A 19,600-nucleotide genomic window follows, 5' to 3' on the forward strand; every position below is an offset into this window, starting at 1 on the left:
AGTATGTGGAGGAAGTCTGGATTTTTGCTCTACAGCAAGCCTTAAAATAACCCAAAAGATACCCATTGGAAACTCGATAAACAAGAACGACGTTGCATGAAAGGGGTTGTACGAGGTTTTGCTTCTTCATGCAAATGGTTCCGATCTGGTAGCGGCATTGCGAAGGTGTAATTATTAGGCGTTCAATGTCTTGACCATTCCGGCGTGGGGGTTTGGAACGGCCAAGATGGAATGATGCAGCGCAGCGTGTCGTATTGTCAGCGTGCGTTCAGGTGTTGGATTTTCTTGTGCATGATCGAAGGTATCCGGCCTGTGTATTATAACTCGTTTTCGTGCGGGAATGTCAACTCGTATGCAAGTCATCAATCATCCGTGCTGAACGTGAAGAGATGGGATTTTCACAACAATGCGCAAACGTGTCACAAGCATAAAATAGCATGGCGTGACACATGCAAGCGTCCGTACCTCTGTGGCTGAATCACGTTCTGTTGTTTCCGCTAGCGCCGCTCACAAGCCCGCGTGCAACTAATGCAACATCCCACGTCTAACCTTCATACAGCTTGCATTTCGGCTTCACGATCAAGCTCTCAGTGCCCGAAGCTTATCCAATACCCAGACACGTCGTGCGATGCCGGACCAGCGCTCTTCTACGAAGCCGAACAACACGACATCGATGGAAAACTCAGCTACGCACAACATCAACGTCTCCGAAATGCCACCTAAACCACCAACTCTGACCCTCATTCTTGCAGCCACACCGAGTCTCGGAATTGGAAACGGTGGAGGCTTGCCATGGCCGCAGCTGAAAAAAGAGATGGGATTCTTTGCGCGAGTCACGAAGCGTACATCGCCTTCAGCGTCCACGGCGAGCATCAAGAAAGTAAACGCTGTGCTCATGGGTCGCAAGACGTGGGAGAGCATACCCCCCAAGTTTCGACCTCTGAAAGATCGCCTAAATATCGTCGTTACTTCGAAGCCAGAAGAGTTCAAAAGTAAATTAGACAAGAATACGGAGGTCGAAGGACCAATGGTCTGCTCCAGTGTGTTGGATGCGATAGCACAGCTCGAGAAGCAGGATGATAGCAGACTCCAAGGCTCAGCGATAGAGCTGGATAAGATTTTTGTTATTGGCGGAGCAACTATATACGAAACGGCGCTTCAACTTCCGCAGACAAAACGAGTTCTCCTCACAAAGATAAAGAAGGAATTCGAGTGCGACACATTTTTCCCCGTCAATCTGGGAGAGACAACAATTTGGAGGAACGCGAGCAGAGAGGAAGTGCAGGCATTCACTGGAGAGGAGATCCAAGAGGGTGGGATTGAGGAGCAGGGTGTCGAATTTGAGTTCTGCATGTACGAGCGGGAGTGAGTCAATTAGAGTGAAAGAGCAGCAAACAAATATGATTCGAACGAATGAATCACAGTTGATGGTCGTGCCCAATGTGAGGAAGGCGCGACGGAGGAGGCGCTCTCACCTCCACCCTGCCACGTCATAGCAATCGATTGTTCGCCTTATGCCCTTCCACCCATCAATCTCTCCTGTTCGTCGGATCAAACTCTACCCGCAACCAGCATGTCAAGGCAAGATCCACCCATGCAGTCCGTATGGCAAGAGCTATGGCGGGGAAGTACGTTATTCAAAGCGGCAGGCACAATACCCACTGACTCTGAACGCCAGATCTCCCTCTCTACCTAGCCATGAATCTCTCGACGACAGCCAACATCGCACTCGTTACTCTGCTCCTCGTCGCCATCTTCTCCATCACCTTTGAGATCGCCCGCATCTGGCTATCCCGTCGCACCCGTCAGACGCATAGCTACGTTCTCGTCGACGACACCGTCGGGATCTCACCGCCGAATTCAGGACCAGTATCCTTGTTGGCACGCACCAACCGTGGTCCCCGCTCGATTGTGTATGCCAAGGCAGTCCTGCATGCTATCCTCTTTCTCGGCGTACAGGCAGTTCTCACTCTCCTCGTTGTCCAGATTGCGCGCCTCATAGCATCTACTTTCGCCACCGACCGCCGTCTTCGCAAGCAATGCGACCGTTTGGCGCAGAGGGGGCTCGAGTGCCCGGCTGCAACACGCTATCACAATGTCCTGAACGTTACGGTTGCCCTTGGTCTGTTTTGCTTGATCCGAGGTCTTCAATTGCACGCAGAACTGCCGACCCGCCCATCTCAGAACAGCAACCACAGCAACGGCTTCCTGACCCTCCAAGACACTTGCCGACGGACGATGCAGAAGGTGCTTGCAGCGCCCATTGCCGTGATCGTCCTACACTCCCGTGTGCCGGCGGATGAGCTGTGGAAGCACGCCAGACTGATTCTTGTTCAGATTGCTGTGTCTGTCTGCATCTTTCTTTGTGGCAACATTCTCTGTCTACTTGCCGCGTTCCCAGTGAGTTTTTTCCCGTCAGTTGACATACAACTATCAAAGCGGCTAACCAGGTCTAGGATATACATGGTACTATACTCGCATTGGAGAAGTCAGGGCTCACTGGAAAGACGGAGGTGTAAAGACGACCTCTAAATAGGGGCTTTGAGGTATATCGATTGCTGCAGTACGGCATGGTGTGTGAACTACACGTATAAAAGTTTACATTGTAGATACGAAACCAAGTCAGGCTTAGCTCGTGTTCTGCTAGACCCTGAAGCAGTGGATTGATACGGAACGTCGGAGATTTCCATAATACGAGAGATTTCGAAGCCGTAGAGATAGGAACGGGACACATGCCATCTTCGTATTAAGCGGATCATTCTCATCGCAGATCACACCAAATCAAAATCTGACGAGGTGCAGGTGGCGCCTGTCCGTGAAGTACCAAGACATGTTTTTCAACATCCTCAAGTACATTCAAGTACATATCCAATCCAGCGTTCCCCCTCTTCTTCCGTGCAACCTGCGTGTACCCACATACCCAGCCCACTCAAGCCATGACAAGATCGTAAGCCGCCTTGCCGCTCATAAGCACCATGGCATAGTGCGCAATCATCCACAGCGCGCCATAGTACCTCCCCTTGCCACCATCCTCGCCACTCCTGGTGTAACCCACCGCGTAAACTACGCGATTCACACTCCACACCGCGCCCAATACCGCCGCCGCAACAGGATATCTCAGTCCGCTGATGAGCATGGCGCCGAGGGCGGTGACGTGGTTCTCGTTGAAGTTCTGGTGCGCGCGCTGCGCCGAGTTGAAGGCCAGCATTGCGGCTTTGGATTGCGGCGACGCGGTTTGCACTTGTTCGTACGAGGCGTATTCGTAGGGGTAGGGGATCTTGGCTGCTTTGCGGAAGCCGCCGACGCGGCCGCCGTGCCAGGCGCCGACGAAGAAGGTGGAGACGCAGGCGGCGAGGACGAGGCTGTGCGTGTGTGGATTAGTTTGTGGGTGGGCTTTGGTGAGGGGTCGTGGAAGGGAATGCATTGAGGTTTCTGCCGTTGCATTTGAACGTACCCGTACTCGCTGGGAATCTGGATAATCGCCATTTTGATTGTTGATGTAGTAATCGAGCCGAGGGAAGTCGTGTTGTTGTGTCGTCTTCAGTTGCGAGATGCGTGGAAGATATTCCGTAGAAGCGCCGTCCGCCTATGTTTTATACTTTTGTCGACGTCTTCCTGTATGTTGTCTAGCGTGATACTGTGTTCTCTTGACTTGGGCAGACGCAATGTGTCTCCAGTTGTTTGCGACGCGGACGAGTTTCAGCGGAAGATAATCCGCAATCGGCGCAATTTCTCGCCGACGGCGTCCCGCAGGTGCTACCAGTATGCGACAACATGGCTGCCTGCATTGCTGAGTCGTACCGCTGATATTTTGTCGAGGGTACAGTCGTGGTCAGAGAGCGGGAAGAAGGATGTGATCAGCCATGGACGAACATGCACGGATGTGCTGCCTGGATGAGGTAGAAGGTGAAGGCTGATTTGGCGGGTGAGCATGTGTAGTTTATTAGCACGCCTGACCTCGTCAACTGATCCTCGCCATGCGCATGAGTTGTTGCCCACCGGCCGCATGTGGGTATACGAGGACTTGTGGACGTCAGAAATTGGGCGCGTAGAGGACTTGACATTGGTAGAATACCATTGATTGATACACTGGGGAGCTGGCGGATATATGTCGTGGGGTGGAGATTACTAAACTACAAAGTGCTCCCTTCCGTCATCCCGCCCCGGAATGGCGACTTTACATTGATTGCAATCGTCAAAGGGAGATCGCGCAAGGGATACCTGGCTTGCTAGTACCTAGTCTGGGCTTGCTCCGTCAAATCATGGTGGTAGATTATGTTGCCCACGCATTCTCCTCCGCAACCCAGTGTATGCACGTCGCCAGAACGTTTAGATCTTTGCTTGACGGGATATGTATATATAACACCATGTTGGATAATTGAGCGCTGAACTACACACATTGACACACATAATGAAGAAGCAAGGTATCTTATGTATGTATGTTTGGCGTTCGGCTAGTCTATAATGCCGAGCCGTAGGCGGAGATCTCTCACTGAGCCTCAAGAAAGTTTTCAAATACGGAATTGCCCTCTGTATGTAGTGCAGAGGCCATCGAGACGCGAACGGGCTGGTGTATTTCGAATCATCAACATGCACTCTAGCGTCCGTCTTAATCGTCGTGTACAGTCCAGTGGTCGTCATGCAACCCTGCAGATGAGACTTGTGTGAACCAAAGTTTTGGTGTATAAAGACTGTACCAATCATCATGCAAATGAACCCGTCTGCTTATCTCCAAACATCTTCTCTCTTGGGCCTGGGAAATTCACAATAGCATGACCCCAAATCTGGGGCGCATGTGCTTGGAAGACGTGAAAACAGGCAGTATAAGGACAGCAGATCAAGAAACGGGGTATATAGATTCATCGCTCATTCATTTCTGTGTGCGGTCATCAATTTCGTGTACAGCCATTCCGGCCACTCAGCACCCATTCGCGGTGACAGCCCTAACAGCCACGCTATCAATCCTTTTTTTGTAGACGGTCATCTGGTGTTTCAGCAAATCACCGTATACAACCTTCCTCAACATCTCGTCGTCCACCGTTACTGCCTCGATATCTTCCTCACTTCTGCTTCCGACTCGTTGTCTCAACACTACCAATCGCCCCGCAGGTGACAATGTACACTGCGGTATTGGCCATGCAGGCAAGGAAGAAGAAGTCGAGTTTGTAGTGTTCGTTTGTAGTGAAGACTTGGAAGGCCTGCTAAGGCGCGGGGCAAAACCATACTTCGATTTCGGTTTCGGCGGGGAAGACCGCGAAGGGTCTAGAAGGCTGGGTTTAGACATCGATGCAACGGTCGAAGCAAGGTTAGAAGCCGCGACAGGTGCTGGACTGGCATAGAGCTTCAGCAAGCTTTTCAGCACGCTCTTGTCCGCTCGCGGTATCGGGTCGCCTTCGTTGATGAAGGCATAGAAGAGACTTTTACGATGTCGCTTGTCATCAGGCTTCTTCAAAGGATGCAGACTGACTGGTGGCGCACCGAACGTGACACAGTGCACGCGCTTGAAGAAGCTGGTCAGGTAATTAAGCTCAGAATTGATCTTTGTGCTCATCATGTGTCCGTAAAGCAGTGCCGCGACTGCTCCGCCCGCGGAGTGTCCGGTGATGAGTAGACTGCAGTTTGAACGCGCGGGGTTTTCTTGGAGCAAGACCTTCAACCGTTCTGCCACGGGCTTGATCATCTTCTTGGCCACGTAGAGAAAGCCAGCGTGGCACAGGTTTGACGGGTCGTCAAGAAACTTCTCCGGGCTGTGGGGTGCCGAGTTGTAGTTGACAGCCCAGTCCATAAAGGTCTGGCTTCCGCGAATAGCGAAGACGATAGTATTCAGTTCTTCCACAGGGATGGACTTGAGTACCATGGCTTTTGTGCCGCTACGCCAATCAGCAGGAATGAAAGTCTCCATTTCGGGATTCTTCTTCGTGCCTGGCGGCGTGTACGCCTTCTCCGAGTAGGTTGCGGCCAAGCAAAGTAGAGGATACGTTGGTAGATATACCTTGAAAGGCGGCAGATGTGGTGGTAATCGGGAGTTGGAATATAGCCACACTTTGGAGAAATGATTCGACCCTTTATCGCTACTAGAGTGGGATTGCACTTCGTGTTGGCGTCGGCGTCTTGGTTCACCAAGAGGAGGGCTCGTTCTCTGAGCCTCTTCTTGCTGCTGCTCGCTGAACTCCATCATGAGGTCTTGTTCTTTGCCGCTGAAGTGATCGTCATCAATGCTGGTGATGACTGCGTCGAACTTCGAACTAATCATATCGTATAGCGCAGCTCCGCGACACAACGTTTGCATGCTCTTTGTAGCGACAGCTGCGGTGGGCCGCTCAATGCAGTTGGTCGTCAGTTTCGTGACACTCTTTCCAGCCGTATCGCGAAGATTCAGGTAGGATTTGGCGGCCATTCGGTCGAGACTATTCCATTGTTGTTCGAAAGGGCCTTGACCGCGGGGTTCTTGGGGTGGCGGAGAAGCAAAGCGGATCGTTGATTGACTAGCGTATGGCTGAACAGGCTGCGGTGGCGGAGAGCCATATCGGTAACTGTCTTCTGGAAAGGACCCAGGCATCTGGCGATAAATGGAGTGCTGAGGCGGACTCGCGGCATAGCCATAGAGGGTTGGGGGAGGCCTCGTTGCTGCTGCACGCTGAGGAGAGGTCGCCTGGACCGGAGGCGCGTAATCTTGCAAGTACATGTCTGCCACTGAAGCCGAAACGCGTGGTTTCCTAGAAGAGGAGCGCGGCTTCGCAGTCTTGGACGAAGAGTGCGAGGACTTCTTCCTGCTCTTCCTCTCGACTTCGGTCGCCGCCATGTCGTCGCCCGAGTCTGTATACGGCTCTGCAAGAAAGTGAAAGAAAAAGTATAGGCAGTGTCGTAATGGCGGGGAAGTCGTGGGATCTGTTCAACGCGGTAATCGTCGTCGATGTCCTGTCCGCGACGTATGCCAAGTTTCAGTCATAGCCGCTGCGTGCTCCTGCGTTACGCTAATGAGGGTTGCATGACGGGCGTAGATCTTTGAAGCTCGATTCCAGATTGTGTTGCTTTTGTTGGGGAGCTCAAAGACGTCTGACAAACGAGGGGACACGTCAAAGGCCGAAGGAGTGAAAGGCTCTGAAGTCAGAATGGGCGCGGCCGGCTGTTAAGGGCGGGTCGATGCAGGCGCAAGGAAGCCGCGGTATAGCCACCGCGCTAGGCCCATCACTGGCTGGATACACAACGCTAGATGACAAGCAGGTGCGATTGGCTGCGTAGGATCTTGGCGCGTATTGGAGCGGTGGACATGTAGCCCTTCGCTGTCGGTGCATGTAGACCTCGTGACCATCTGTAAACGTCGCGAAAGCCGAAATTGCGACCCTGTAGCGGTCTGCAGGAACAGAAGACGAGATTGCTATTTCTGATGTTCCAGCGCACATCCATCCCCACACCCTCGATCAACGGCTAACTTGCCACCACAGCGATCGGACGCCATCCTTGCCATTCGCCGGGGCTTTGGAGTCCCGTTGCATCACCCGCAACTCGTCACACAATTAGAGTTTAGACTTTGTTCTGACAGGAACTACACCGTCCATGTGCGCGTGTGGAACATGGTGCTACAGCTTCTACACTCAGCTATCTATCGTGCGCGCCAATGAAGTCGTCGTGTTCCTCTTCTGGCGTACCGAGTAACCCTCTTTCTTCGCTCTCTTCGTCGTCATCACTCTCCTGCCTAAGACCTCCTCTCCCCCCCACCCCTGCACCACCTTCTTCGCGCTCTTCGTCAACACCGTTCATTACGTACCACACGTCTTTTTTGGTAAGCAAGCCTTTCAGCATACCTCGGTCCGTAAACAAAACATAGCGTAGCCCAAGCTTTTGGAACATGGACACTGTAAGCTGAAAGCTGGCTCTAGCGTTGAGTGTGATGGGTGTTTGATCCATCCAAGGCCGAAGGTCCAGTGATGTTGCAGGATCAGAGAGCGGTTGGTGAGAAAAGTACGCTTCTGTTTCGGCGGCCAAGGTACGGGGAGGCGTCAAGGCAAGTTGGAGTGCGTACTGCAATTCGGTCCTGGAGATGTAACCGAGGAGAAGTGCATCGCGGCTATTGTCTATGATAGGAAAGCCACGAAATCTGTGTTGAGATAGAAGCTGGCGCAGCGATCCGATAGTATGGCCAGTCGCAGTAATCGCAGTCAAGTCTTCGATGCGCGTCATTACATAACCTGCGCCAACATCTGGGATGCTGGAACCGTTGTCTTCGCGGTTGTCAAGAAAAGGATAGCCTTTGAAGTGTATCCAGGACTCATAGATACCACGTGGGGAGATTGCGTCGCCAATCCATTTACTTATCATGACCGCAATCATGATAGGCAGGACATAGGTGAGCGCTCCGGTAAGTTCGAACATGATGACTACAATTGAAACTGTCATACGTGTCGTTCCGGCAAGTGCGGATGCGGCACCGACGATAGCGTACGTGCCTGGGGTTACACAGGGTACGTCTGGTTCGCACGATTTGAAAACGAAAAGCGTTGGCCAGGCCGCCTGAACAACTTCGACAGAAAGTCCCACAGCACGGCCAAAGAGTCCTCCGATGGCCATAGAAGGGAGGATAATTCCAGCAGGTATCTGCAGGCCGAAAGTGAAGCCCGAAAGTATTATGCCCAGTCCTGAGGAGATGAGTAAGAGTGCAATGACTCCTGTGTTTGCTTTGCCAGATTTACATAGGCCCAGCGTATCCTCGGCGAGGTCGGCGCATTCGGCAAATAAGATGTGTACGAGTTCGGACGCTTGAGCGCGCATGAATTTGATGGGGAAGTTGATGAGTGCTGTGACGAAAGATACGATGACAACCTCTGTCACGGGACCTTTGAGATACTGTCGGTTCTTGCGCCACTCAGCAACGCCCATGTTGAGCTTGATGAAGAAGCCCCCAAAGAGCCCGCCCAAGATTCCAAGGAATGCGAAAGGGACCAACTCGAAGTCATGCCATCCACTATGATACGTGACTTGGTACAACACGAGTTTTCCGGTGTGGAATGGATTGCAAGCCTGCAGGGTGACAGCAGCGACCATGGCGCAGACAAAGCTGCTCCACATAGTTTTATCCGGGAAGTAATATGAGAGTTGCTCAAGACTGAATAACACGCCCCCAATGGGCGCACCGAAAGCGACCGAGATACCCGCTGCAGCCGCTGCGGAGAACACTTCTCGTTTCCGTGCTATTCTCCTGTCAGTACTTGGAGACCAGAGAATGGGGAACCACGCTGACCTTCATTGCCGTTCACATTACCAAAGAGTTTCATGAAAAGGTTCGCAGAGCAGCATGCGACGTGTACCAGCGGACCCTCCTTGCCTAGCCACAAGCCTGACGCGACTGCGAGGCACAAGCCAACCGTTTTTGTGACCAGTGTCCATCCGCCCAGAAAGTGTCGGATAACGAAGCCGCCCAGGACCGTCTTGATCTCGGGTATGCCACTATGCTTCGCGTATGGCGAGAACTCGCGCACCAGAAGACTGGCGCATGCTGCAAAGAGCACAGAGAAGAGCACGAAGAAGACGTACTCGACAACATAGCGCCCTCCCACACTCCCAATACCCATGGCAGCGCCCCAGGAGTTCCAGTCATGACAGGCCTGCTCTTCCTCGATCCCCCAACAGCAGAAGCTCTTGTTCAGGTAGAAGCGACCGTCTCCATCAACATTGTGGCAGTATCCCGTCTTGAGGTCCGCAAGCCAGTCACTAGCCACATCGATGAAGGCTGCGATGCCGCCGCTCAGTATACCAGCAGCGACCAGGATGATCCAGACCTGGCTTGCGTCTGCCAACTGCTTGAGGTGGCCAAGTACGCCGCTGGCGCCGGTGTAGAGATAGCGTAGCCTCTGTCGTTCTTTGGCGTATTCGAAGATCCAGTCGATTGCGGTAAGGTCGTCGTAGCCGACTCGTCGCCCGGGCCCTTCGACATACCAGTCCAGGCCGTTTGCATCTTTGGTGTCTTGGAGGTGTTCGCCTGCGTTGCCAGGCGTGTCGAGATAGTTGAGTATAAGCTCGGTGGAGCCGTTCGGGCGGTGCGATCGTGGCTGGGGCGAAGCGCGGTTGCTAGCTGATCCGAGAGGTGAGGCGAGGTATCGCGAGAAGCCGAAGGAGGATGCAGGCGGCTTGGGCCTGCGCTTGAAAGACAGCCTGGAGATGCGCGTTAGTATGGAGGTATACCAAGGGCGCTGTGTGCGCATACTGCTCAGGTAGGTCGCGTTCTAGTGGATCGTCCGCCAGCAGCGCCTCTTCATCGCTGTCGTCGTCCTCCACGACCGGCTGCTTCCCGTTGAATGTGCGCCTCGACGATGCTTCAGCCTGTCCATGGGACGACGGATTTGACGACGAGCTGGACATGCCCTCGACATATGCTCTTGTGTAGGCTGGGGCGCATTGCTCAAGCAACCATTACGTGCAGTGGAGGGATGTCGTCCCATTGCGGTATTTGGTGAGGCGTGGCTGGCGCTTGATCGCACACATGCCAAGGCCATTCAATCACATGCCAAACGAGCCCAGGCATCACCACCCGGCCACGTTCTCCACATCATGTCGTCGTAGAAATGCAACAACTTTACGTGTATCATTTCATTACAGGTGAGCTTTGCATTCCCTCTACTCCTGGTTGAAATCGACAACTGCCCGGCCAGCAATCTCTCCCCGCTTCAGCTTCCGCACCGCTTCGTTGAACTTGCTCAGCGGATACACAGTGTAGATGGGCTTCAACAGTCCTCGCTTCGCAAAATCGAGCGTCTTGTCGACGTCCGCCATGCTGCTCACGAGCGTACCCTGTACACTCTGTTTCCTGAAGCACATCTGGTTCGGGTCCACGTCGATGTGCTGAGTACCAGCCGGCGGCAACCCAATGCACATGACCTTTCCGCCTACACGGTTGCCCAGATAGGATATCGAGGACGGGTAGGTCTGCACGGCGGTGACGAAGACGCCATGGGCACCGATGCCGTCACACAACCTGACCACTTCCTCGCCTACGTTGTCGGTCTTCTTGAAATCGATAAAGTGCTCTGCGCCTCCAGTTTCCATACAGAGCTTTTGCTTATCATCGCCAGTATCAATGGCTATGGCGCGCAGACCCATAGCTTTCGCGAGCTGCACGCCTTGTAGACCGACGCCACCGCCTGCACCAGGGAACACGGCCCAGTCTCCGGGCCGCAGCTGTGACTCCTTGATTGATGTGTAGATTGTCGAAGCAGAGCACATGATAGGTCCAGCTATGTAGTCGTTTACACCATCTGGGACGAGGGTTGTGTAACGTTCGGGCGAAACGATGTACTGCTTGTATGAGCCGTCGATCATCAGTCCAGTCAAGACTGCCTTTGCACAGTAGCATTCGTTGCCGTTGCGACAAAGCTCGCATGTGCCGCAAGTGTCTTGGATTGGCTGGAAACGTCAGCGTATGTTCTTCTGGAAAGGCTCTCCCTTCGCATCACTTCCTCCTCGATGCATGGGGGCATGATGTTCGGCCTGCTCACCTTATATCCAGCTCGCATTCCCGGCTTCAAGTTCTTGACCTGGTCTCCGACTTTGACGATGACACCGCTGCCTTCGTGGCCCGCGCATCGGACTCCTAAATCTGACATCTTGGGGAGAGCCCAGTCGTTGAGCATGAAGTGAAGATCGCTGTGGCAGATACCGGTCGCATTGAGCTTGATGAGTACGTCCGTCGGCCCTGGGAGCGTTGTCAACACCCGTCGATTCTCTGAACAGTGCTCGACACATACCACATTCTGGGACTGGAACATCCTGCACCTCAACGTGGAAATCTGGACCCTCGTTGACCACGACGCCAGCTTTGCATGTTTTCGGTATGTCAAAGGTTTGGATTTTTTCTTCTGTCATGTTGAGAGATTGGTAGTTGAGGAGGTTGGTACAAAGTCGATTAGTATGAAGGTGAACAGATCAAAACGGTGACAGCCCAACGACTAGAGAATGGTCTATACATGAACCCCTCAACATCATCCTACCCCTCATTTCATGAAATCGCACAGACTGTCCGCGCCGCAAGCTTCTCCAATGACGGAGTAGCGATTCACCTTGCGATTCCGCACAAGCCAATGGAATGCTAGCTAGACAACCTCGGTCTTGAACCTATGCCCAGTAAAATATGGATCATCATCAACGCGACTCAGTAGGCTCGAATCGTCTCTCACATGAGGGAAGGCGGGGGTTTCCGCGTTGAAGGAGCGAAGTGGGCGGTTGTCGGAGCCGTGTACGTGTAGGCGCTTGGCCTTCCCCATACATGAGGCGCGTGTGGTGCGGGGTGATGTACGTGGGGTTGTCAGGCAAGTTAAGGTGGCGTGAGACGCATGTACATCGACTTCAGACTCGACTTCGGGCAAGCTTGCAACAACTGAGTTGTTTGACACGCAAGTCAATATGTATTGTCACGATGCAGCCTTTTCCACGCCAATGATACGAGGAGTTGCAAATCCGACGTTCTCAAGTGGCAAGAGATGGACGCATCAAACCATGTGCTGCTAGACGATGTTTCGGGATCGAAGGTCGTTAGCAGATTAGAATTCCACATAGTTCTATTTGCTGTCAGGCCCATGGATGATAGCATACCCGGTCGATCAGACGAGTTGGCGCGTCTAGCAGATTCCATGCATTACGCGATCTAGTATGGCGTGGCATCAGATGGCCTCGTCGGTGATGCGGTTGCTGCTCGACGGCTTACTCAAGGTCGGTGTCTGGCCTCGTCCAGCGCACCAAGCCGCCGATTTCCGCCATAGCTTCTTCTCGTCGTGACTTCGCGTCCACGAATGACAAGGCGAGTATTACCGTCATGGTAGCGGTTCCGAAAGCGGGGTCTAGAGGGCCCACATGCCGATCGAGGTCGTCATGCCATTGCGCGTGGCGGCGACAGAGATGCTGGCCTTTGACGAGAGCGTCTGATGGAGCGCGCCGAGGAGCACCAATGAGACGTGGTGCGACGAGCAGCACCGAGAAGTGCGGCTGCGTGCTTGGGTGAAGTCACGATAGTGGGGCGGAGCTTCTCGTGATGCTAGGCAGGATGGAGCTAACAGATGCGGGGGGCAAGCCAGGAAGGTGCTGGCCAGATTGGTCGTGCTTATGAATGCCCCGCTACTTATACACCCAGAGCAACCCAGCAGCGGCGAGCGCAGTTTGTTTCCCTCAAACAGTCTCTTCCACCACACCCGACACCACACTCCATCATGTCCCAAAGCGAGTGTCCCGTCAAGAAGACGCCCAACGTCGCTGGCGCCGGCACCCGGAACGCAGACTGGTGGCCCAACGAGCTCAGGACCAACATCCTCCGCCAGCACGACCCCAGACAGAACCCTCTCGGCGCCGACTTCAACTACGCCGACGAGTTCAAGAAGCTCGACTACGATGCGCTCAAGAAGGACCTCAATGCCCTCATGACCGACTCGCAGGACTGGTGGCCCGCCGACTTTGGCCACTATGGCGGTCTTTTGTACGTGCACCCCCCAATTGGCCCTAGCTACTTCCTCTAACATGCCCGTAGCATCCGTATGGCATGGCACTCGGCTGGTACCTACCGCGTCACCGACGGCCGTGGTGGCGGCGGTGAGGGACAGCAGCGCTTTGCTCCCCTCAACGCATGGCCCGACAACGTCTCCCTCGACAAGGCCCGCCGCCTGCTCTGGCCCATCAAGCAGAAGTACGGCAACAGGATCTCCTGGGCCGACTTGATGCTGCTGACTGGCAACGTCGCGCTCGAGTCCATGGGCTGCCCAACCTTTGGTTTCGCCGGTGGCCGCGCCGACACGTTCCAGTCCGACGAGTCCGTCTACTGGGGTGGCGAGACCGAGTGGCTCGGCAGCGACGTCCGCTACGCTGATGGTGCCAAGGGTGTCAAGGGCCAGGGCATCATGGACGGCGACCAGCACAAGGTCGACAAGGACGAGACCCACACATCGAGGGATCTCGAGAAGCCTTTGGCCGCCGCACACATGGGTCTCATCTACGTGAACCCAGAAGGTAAGCACACCCAGCCGGCATTCTGCTCCTACCAACCTAACGCGCTCAGGTCCCGAGGGTGTTCCCGACCCCGTTGCCGCCGCTCACGACATCCGCACGACTTTCGGCCGCATGGCCATGAACGACGAGGAGACCGCCGCCCTCATCATCGGAGGCCACTCCTTCGGAAAGACACACGGTGCTGCTCCCACCGAGAACACCGGCCCAGACCCGAACTCCGAGGATCTTTCTACACAAGGATTTGGGTGGATGAACAAGCACGGCCGCGGTAACGGTCCCGACACCATCACGAGTGGTCTGGAGGTTACCTGGACCGGCACACCCACCAAGTGGAGCAACAAGTACCTCGAGTACCTCTACAAGTACGAGTGGGAGCTGGAGAAGAGCCCTGCTGGCGCGAACCAGTGGGTCGCCAAGACCGAAGACAAGATCATTCCCGACGCCTACGACCAAGGCAAGAAGCACAAGCCAAGGATGTTGACTACCGATTTGTCCATGCGCATGGACCCTGCCTACGAGAAGATCACGCGTCGCTGGCTGGACCATCCCGAGGAGCTACACGACGCCTTTGTTCGCGCCTGGTTCAAGCTCCTCCACCGTGACATGGGTCCCCGCTCCAGGTGGTTGGGCCCGGAGATTCCTAAAGAGGTGCTCATCTGGGAGGACCCCGTTCCCCAGCCAGAGGGCGAGATCATCGGCGAGTCCGAAATCTCAACGCTGAAGAAGCAAATCCTTGACGCTGGCATTGAGCCTGCTAAGCTCATCCGCACTGCTTGGGCTTCAGCAGCTTCTTTCCGTGGCAGCGACAAGCGTGGAGGTGCCAACGGTGCCCGTATCCGCCTTGCTCCCCAGAAGGATTGGGAGGTCAACAACCCCAAGGAGCTTGCCGAGGTTCTCAAGGCCCTTGAAGGCATCCAATCCAAGTTCAACGGTGGCAGCAAGAAGGTTTCTCTGGCTGACTTGATCGTCTTGGCTGGTACCGCTGCCGTCGAGAAGGCTGCCGGTGTATCCGTTCCCTTTACCCCCGGCCGCACCGACGCTTCGCAGGAGCAGACTGACGTTCAGTCTTTCGAGCACCTTGAGCCCGTCACTGACGGTTTCCGTAACTTTGGCAAGGGTACCGAGCGTGTCCGCACCGAACAACTCGACGTCGACAAGGCTCATCTTCTCCGCCTTACTGCCCCTGAGATGGTTGTCCTCACCGGTGGTATGCGCGCGCTGAACGCCAACTGGGACGGCTCATCCCACGGCGTCTTCACCAAGCGTCCTGGCCAACTCACCAACGACTTCTTCGTCAACCTCCTCGACAACAACACCGAGTGGAAGGCAACTGATGCAAGCAAGGAGCTATATGAGGGCGTTGACCGCAAGTCCGGCCAGAAGAAGTGGACCGCCACTCGCCACGACCTTGTCTTCGGTGCGCATCCCGAGCTTCGCGCCGTCGCCGAGACATACGCCTCACCCGACAACGCGGACAAGTTTGTCAAGGAGTTTGTTGCCGGATGGGAGAAGATTATGAACAACGACCGATACGATGTCAAGAACAAGTCGGTGAGTGCACAATCGAGTGGAGCAAACAGGCCGCGTCTGTGAGAAGAATCACATACAGTCACGGTCGCGTTTTCGTTCCCCTGTTTCCGCGCGTGTAACCTACCTTCTACTTTTCCTGAGTGGGTAGCATGGTGGTTGGGTTGTGTTACACTCGCTGACGTTTTCTTCACTAGACTTGAGTCTTGTCCTTGTTTTACATGAAGAAACCTTTGCCATGAGATATGAGATACCTAGGTAGTACCGCTGTGTTGCAACACATAGAAGGAATAAGACTATGATGCAATGCACATTTACATCAAGAATGGATTTACGTGCTAATTGGACGTGACTTTGCCGCCTTGATATTGGTTCTGGGTTGTGGTGTCACTGTCAAACACAAGATACCCATCGGAACAAACACGTACAGCAAACAAACACATTGATTTATTTGTCGACGCAAGATGAGGTTGTCGAGGTGGAAAGAGGAGAGAGAATGCTACATAAAACGCCAGCGCGCCCAAGCGCATGCTCTAACCCAGGTCATTAATCTCGTTATGCTCAACGCAGGTGTAAGGGAGTCCAATTCACGGCAACCCAATACCGCATCGCTATGCTCCTTCCGCGTTCGTCGTAATGTGAATCCCAGGTGTCGCAAGCTTGATCATCGTGCACTAGGCACAAGCTCATCTTGATGCTTTCGCAGCGTAATAGTAAGTCGCTGCACCAGTACCAAGAACAAGAGCGGAAGCACTGAAGCTTTTGTGTTAGCAATGGCGTCTCTCAATACTGTCATTGTGTGACGGAATTCGTGCGAGGCAAGAGCGCCACAAGCCACATACTCAAGGATTCAGGGAGAAAAGGAAACGGTGTTCGCTCACCTAGCTCGCTTCCGATCGCCAAAACAAGCAGTCATGAGGTGACCGACGGGCCCAAACATGACTCGGAAGAAATGCTGAAGAAAGTTCTCGTTGTGATGATTCGGTCGCTGTGCAAGTGCAGGCTTCGCTGCCTCGACAATCTTGTCTTTGATACTGACACCATCTACCACTGCGCTTGTCGCATCTTCTGATGTCTCTGAAGAGTCTTCAACTAGTACTCTGCGCTGCCGGAGGTCAGAATCCGGACCAGCTACAGGGTGCGCACCTGAGGCGGTAGCCTTGGGCTCAGACGTAACTTGATCCATGGCAGGTTTCTCGGTGTTGACAGATGTGGTGATGGCATCTCGCAGAGCATTGGAAGCCCGAGAGACGTCTTTTGCACCATCATGCTTATCCACACTTTCCGCTTCGCTGGACTCGTGGGTATGATTACTCGACTCGTCGTGTTTGGTGTCGACAGCGTACCCAAGTTGCTTGCTCTCATCAGGCAGTGGGGTTGCGTATGGGTCACGCACGAATCTGGCGGGCGGACTGGACATGCGGGTAGTATTGTGACTGATGTACACGGGCGATGGCATACTGTCTAGATCATGGTGGTCCTCCTCTTCGTCGCTGAATTCGTCTTCAGGTACAGAAGCTAGCGAGGTGTACGATTTGACAGGTACAAGATCGACAGAGGAGCACGCTTGAGATAGAACAGATGGCTGGGGAGAATGTGGCCGCTCGTGCATGGTTTCATCTTCGGGAAGATGCATGCCAATTGTCGCTACACGTTCCAAGATTGATTGACGGCTAGTGGGAAATCGTTCCAACGACGGATCGTTCAGGTCATGATCTTCCGCATCTGACTGTGGTAGCCTGTGGGGAAGATTGCTTCCTGTTCGCCCTCTAAAGAAGTCGTGTCGGCCAGCTCCGCCGAACAGTTCTCTCGCGTTGTCCGTCTCGTAACCAAAAGTCGGTTGCTTGTCCAGAGAAAAGGGGGTATCGTCCTCTGAAAAGACAGACCCAGTGCTACTGACAGCAGATGCTTCGCGTTCATGGGGGAGGAGAGGTGCATCGCCCTCTTCATTCTCAGCGTAGTCATCCTCGTCGTCCTCGTAGGCTCCGTAGTGACATGGCTCCGAGATTCCCGAGTTATCACTCTTAGTAACGATCTCGCTTCCCCTATAATCCGAGAAGCCACTTTCGTGTGATAGCAACGGATACCTGTCGAGCTCGTCCTCGTCATTTTCAGATTCGGTTGGAATTCTGCCCTCATCATGGAAGCCAGTCTCGTGAGGAAGGAGAGGAGCTCCACCGAAATCATCGTCATCGTCATCGTCGTTGTCAGTTCCATGGGAAAAATGCGGACCGTCGCTCAGCCCCGCTCCGCCATTCTCGAAGCCCGTCTCGTGGCTAAGTAAGGGCGCTAGATGCAACTCGTCACTGTCGTCAGGCTCCGAAGGTGTATCTATGGCCTCTCCGGAACTAGTCTGGTCTGTCGATGATGGCGCAGACTCATCGTCGATGATTATAGCGGGAGCGATTTGAGGATCATGATCCGCTTGGAAAGACTCATGGCGAAACAATGGAGCAGCTTCGCCATCATCAGACTCTGGCTCCGTATGGGACTCGGGCACGATATTGAGCTGGTCTGGCAAGGAATCCGCGGCTCTCATGTCATGCGCAGCCTTTTGGGCGGTCGTAGCGCCGGCGCCAAAGTCATCTCCATATGCAGGCCGACGGTCAGTCTTGTCGACTACCAGAAGAGGAATCTCGGGTGTTTTCGGAGCTGCTGTCTCGACCGGGGAGTCTACCTTGGTTCCCCCAAGGCCAGGTTCTGAGTCGGCAGCGCGTTTAGCAACATGTTCAGGCAGATGGGCGTAGTGGGTTTGATCGTAAGCTAGCTGCTCCTGGTTTATTGTACTGTCTTTGCGGTCCTCGGGCATCTTTGAGGAATTCCCGGGGGAAGTCTCTAGGGCGGCTGTGTTGGTGGTAGCTTCGGACGCTGGGCGCAGGGAGGTGCTCTCGCTGGCAGGCCTGACGTGGACAAGGTTGTTGCGAATGCCCTGGTCGACGGCAGCTGCGGAGAGTCAGCGGGACAGTCGACGAGGACGTAGAAGGACATACCGGTTTCTTTCGACTCGTCCAGCACCCAATGGTCCTCGCCGACGCGGATCTTGTACTGGTGGCTGCCTTCAGCGACGCCAGTGAACTCTCTGCTGAAGATGAGGTCGCCCGACGCCGTCTTGTCGTGCAGGGGCTGCATCTGCACCAGCGTCCAGTCGTTCAGGGAGGTGGTGACATAGACGGGCGGCTGCACGCCCGGCTGCGAGAAGGTGATGGTCGCGCGGGCGGCCATGGTGCCGTCGAGGGTCGGGTTGGGCAACGGCGGGGGTGGAGAGGGTGGAGGGAGCAGGGTGGGGTATGCAGGATGGCTCGCGTGCCTGGCAAGCCGCGGCGGGTCGTGGGCGAGGGGAGCGTCTACGGGCAGAGGAATATGGTCAGTGGTTGAGGATGGCGGTATGCTAGCAGGCCACAGAGGCCGGGGAGACTGGTGAGAGGTGTAGGCGGACATGCAACGGGGCGGGAGAGGAACAGGTGTGGTACAGAGGAGGGGAGCATGCCAGCTTACAGCGCAGTGACGCCAAATGTCGTGCCAGCGACCCGAGGCAGGCAGGCAGGCAGGCAGGCAGGCAAGTGTCGAGGCAGGCGGGCAAGCGTTGAGGCCGCCTCAGGGCAGGAGCGGCTCGCCTGGTGGGTTGCGGCTTCCCTGTTCCGTTGGGCAACACGCGCAGGCGTCGTGGCTGCGGCGGATGCCTCTGCTCTCCGCACGCCCGCCTGTTGGAGCCTCGATGCTTTTCGCGCGGGCGTGCGGTGCTGGCAGAGTGACGTGAATGCAACGTCCAACACGCATCAGCGCTAGCCCGCCCGTAACCGAAACCAGGCTGCCTCCGCGGCGATCCTCGACCTCATGCTCCGAGTTTCTTCATCGCCCGCCATCTGATCGTCGGTCTGCCCAACACCCGAGCAGCGCAAGCAGTGACTAGGCCCTTGTGAAAACCCCCCTGAGACGTCCAAGAACACGTCTATGCCATCGTCACCAGCCACACCGGGATAGCCCGTCGGCCTGGTGCACGCGCGCGGCCAATCACCGTGTACCTCAGAAACACTCGAACCATTCGTTCAGCCTCCCGCCCACGCAACCCGAGGCCATGTTCTCCCACAAA

The 19,600-nt window shown here is 54.8% G+C and overlaps 8 protein-coding genes across 8 annotated transcripts; 3 read left to right on the forward strand and 5 right to left on the reverse strand.

Moving 5' to 3' along the window:
- Positions 1-628: 628 nt before the first annotated feature.
- J4E86_008754 (uncharacterized protein) lies at positions 629-1,369 on the forward strand (the record flags this gene model as incomplete). Its single annotated transcript, XM_051449264.1, has 1 exon — positions 629-1,369. The coding sequence occupies one exon, from the start codon at positions 629-631 to the stop codon at positions 1,367-1,369; it is 741 nt and encodes a 246-aa protein (XP_051299683.1).
- Positions 1,370-1,573: 204 nt separating this feature from the next.
- Positions 1,574-2,519, forward strand: J4E86_008755 (uncharacterized protein; the record flags this gene model as incomplete). The annotated part of the gene is made up of 3 exons (XM_051449265.1): positions 1,574-1,628; positions 1,679-2,400; positions 2,457-2,519. The coding sequence occupies 3 exons, from the start codon at positions 1,574-1,576 to the stop codon at positions 2,517-2,519; spliced, it is 840 nt and encodes a 279-aa protein (XP_051299684.1).
- Positions 2,520-2,929: 410 nt separating this feature from the next.
- J4E86_008756 (uncharacterized protein) lies at positions 2,930-3,486 on the reverse strand (the record flags this gene model as incomplete). Its single annotated transcript, XM_051449266.1, has 2 exons — positions 2,930-3,362; positions 3,455-3,486. 2 exons carry the CDS (start codon positions 3,484-3,486, stop codon positions 2,930-2,932), a joined length of 465 nt encoding a protein of 154 aa, XP_051299685.1.
- A 1,432-nt stretch (positions 3,487-4,918) lies between these two features.
- J4E86_008757 (uncharacterized protein) lies at positions 4,919-6,802 on the reverse strand (the record flags this gene model as incomplete). Its single annotated transcript, XM_051449267.1, has 1 exon — positions 4,919-6,802. One exon carries the CDS (start codon positions 6,800-6,802, stop codon positions 4,919-4,921), a length of 1,884 nt encoding a protein of 627 aa, XP_051299686.1.
- A 797-nt stretch (positions 6,803-7,599) lies between these two features.
- On the reverse strand, positions 7,600-10,199 carry J4E86_008758 (uncharacterized protein; the record flags this gene model as incomplete). Its single annotated transcript, XM_051449268.1, has 2 exons — positions 7,600-9,188; positions 9,239-10,199. 2 exons carry the CDS (start codon positions 10,197-10,199, stop codon positions 7,600-7,602), a joined length of 2,550 nt encoding a protein of 849 aa, XP_051299687.1.
- Positions 10,200-10,611: 412 nt separating this feature from the next.
- On the reverse strand, positions 10,612-11,856 carry J4E86_008759 (uncharacterized protein; the record flags this gene model as incomplete). The annotated part of the gene is made up of 3 exons (XM_051449269.1): positions 10,612-11,397; positions 11,490-11,686; positions 11,739-11,856. 3 exons carry the CDS (start codon positions 11,854-11,856, stop codon positions 10,612-10,614), a joined length of 1,101 nt encoding a protein of 366 aa, XP_051299688.1.
- A 1,337-nt stretch (positions 11,857-13,193) lies between these two features.
- J4E86_008760 (uncharacterized protein) lies at positions 13,194-15,576 on the forward strand (the record flags this gene model as incomplete). The annotated part of the gene is made up of 3 exons (XM_051449270.1): positions 13,194-13,456; positions 13,508-13,983; positions 14,033-15,576. The coding sequence occupies 3 exons, from the start codon at positions 13,194-13,196 to the stop codon at positions 15,574-15,576; spliced, it is 2,283 nt and encodes a 760-aa protein (XP_051299689.1).
- Positions 15,577-16,387: 811 nt separating this feature from the next.
- Positions 16,388-18,732, reverse strand: J4E86_008761 (uncharacterized protein; the record flags this gene model as incomplete). Its single annotated transcript, XM_051449271.1, has 2 exons — positions 16,388-18,453; positions 18,501-18,732. The coding sequence occupies 2 exons, from the start codon at positions 18,730-18,732 to the stop codon at positions 16,388-16,390; spliced, it is 2,298 nt and encodes a 765-aa protein (XP_051299690.1).
- Positions 18,733-19,600: the final 868 nt, after the last annotated feature.

The sequence above is a fragment of the Alternaria arbusti genome, assembly GCF_024043155.1.
Source record: "Alternaria arbusti strain BMP 1465 chromosome Unknown scaffold_14, whole genome shotgun sequence".
Classification (NCBI taxonomy): Eukaryota; Fungi; Ascomycota; class Dothideomycetes; order Pleosporales; family Pleosporaceae; genus Alternaria; species Alternaria arbusti.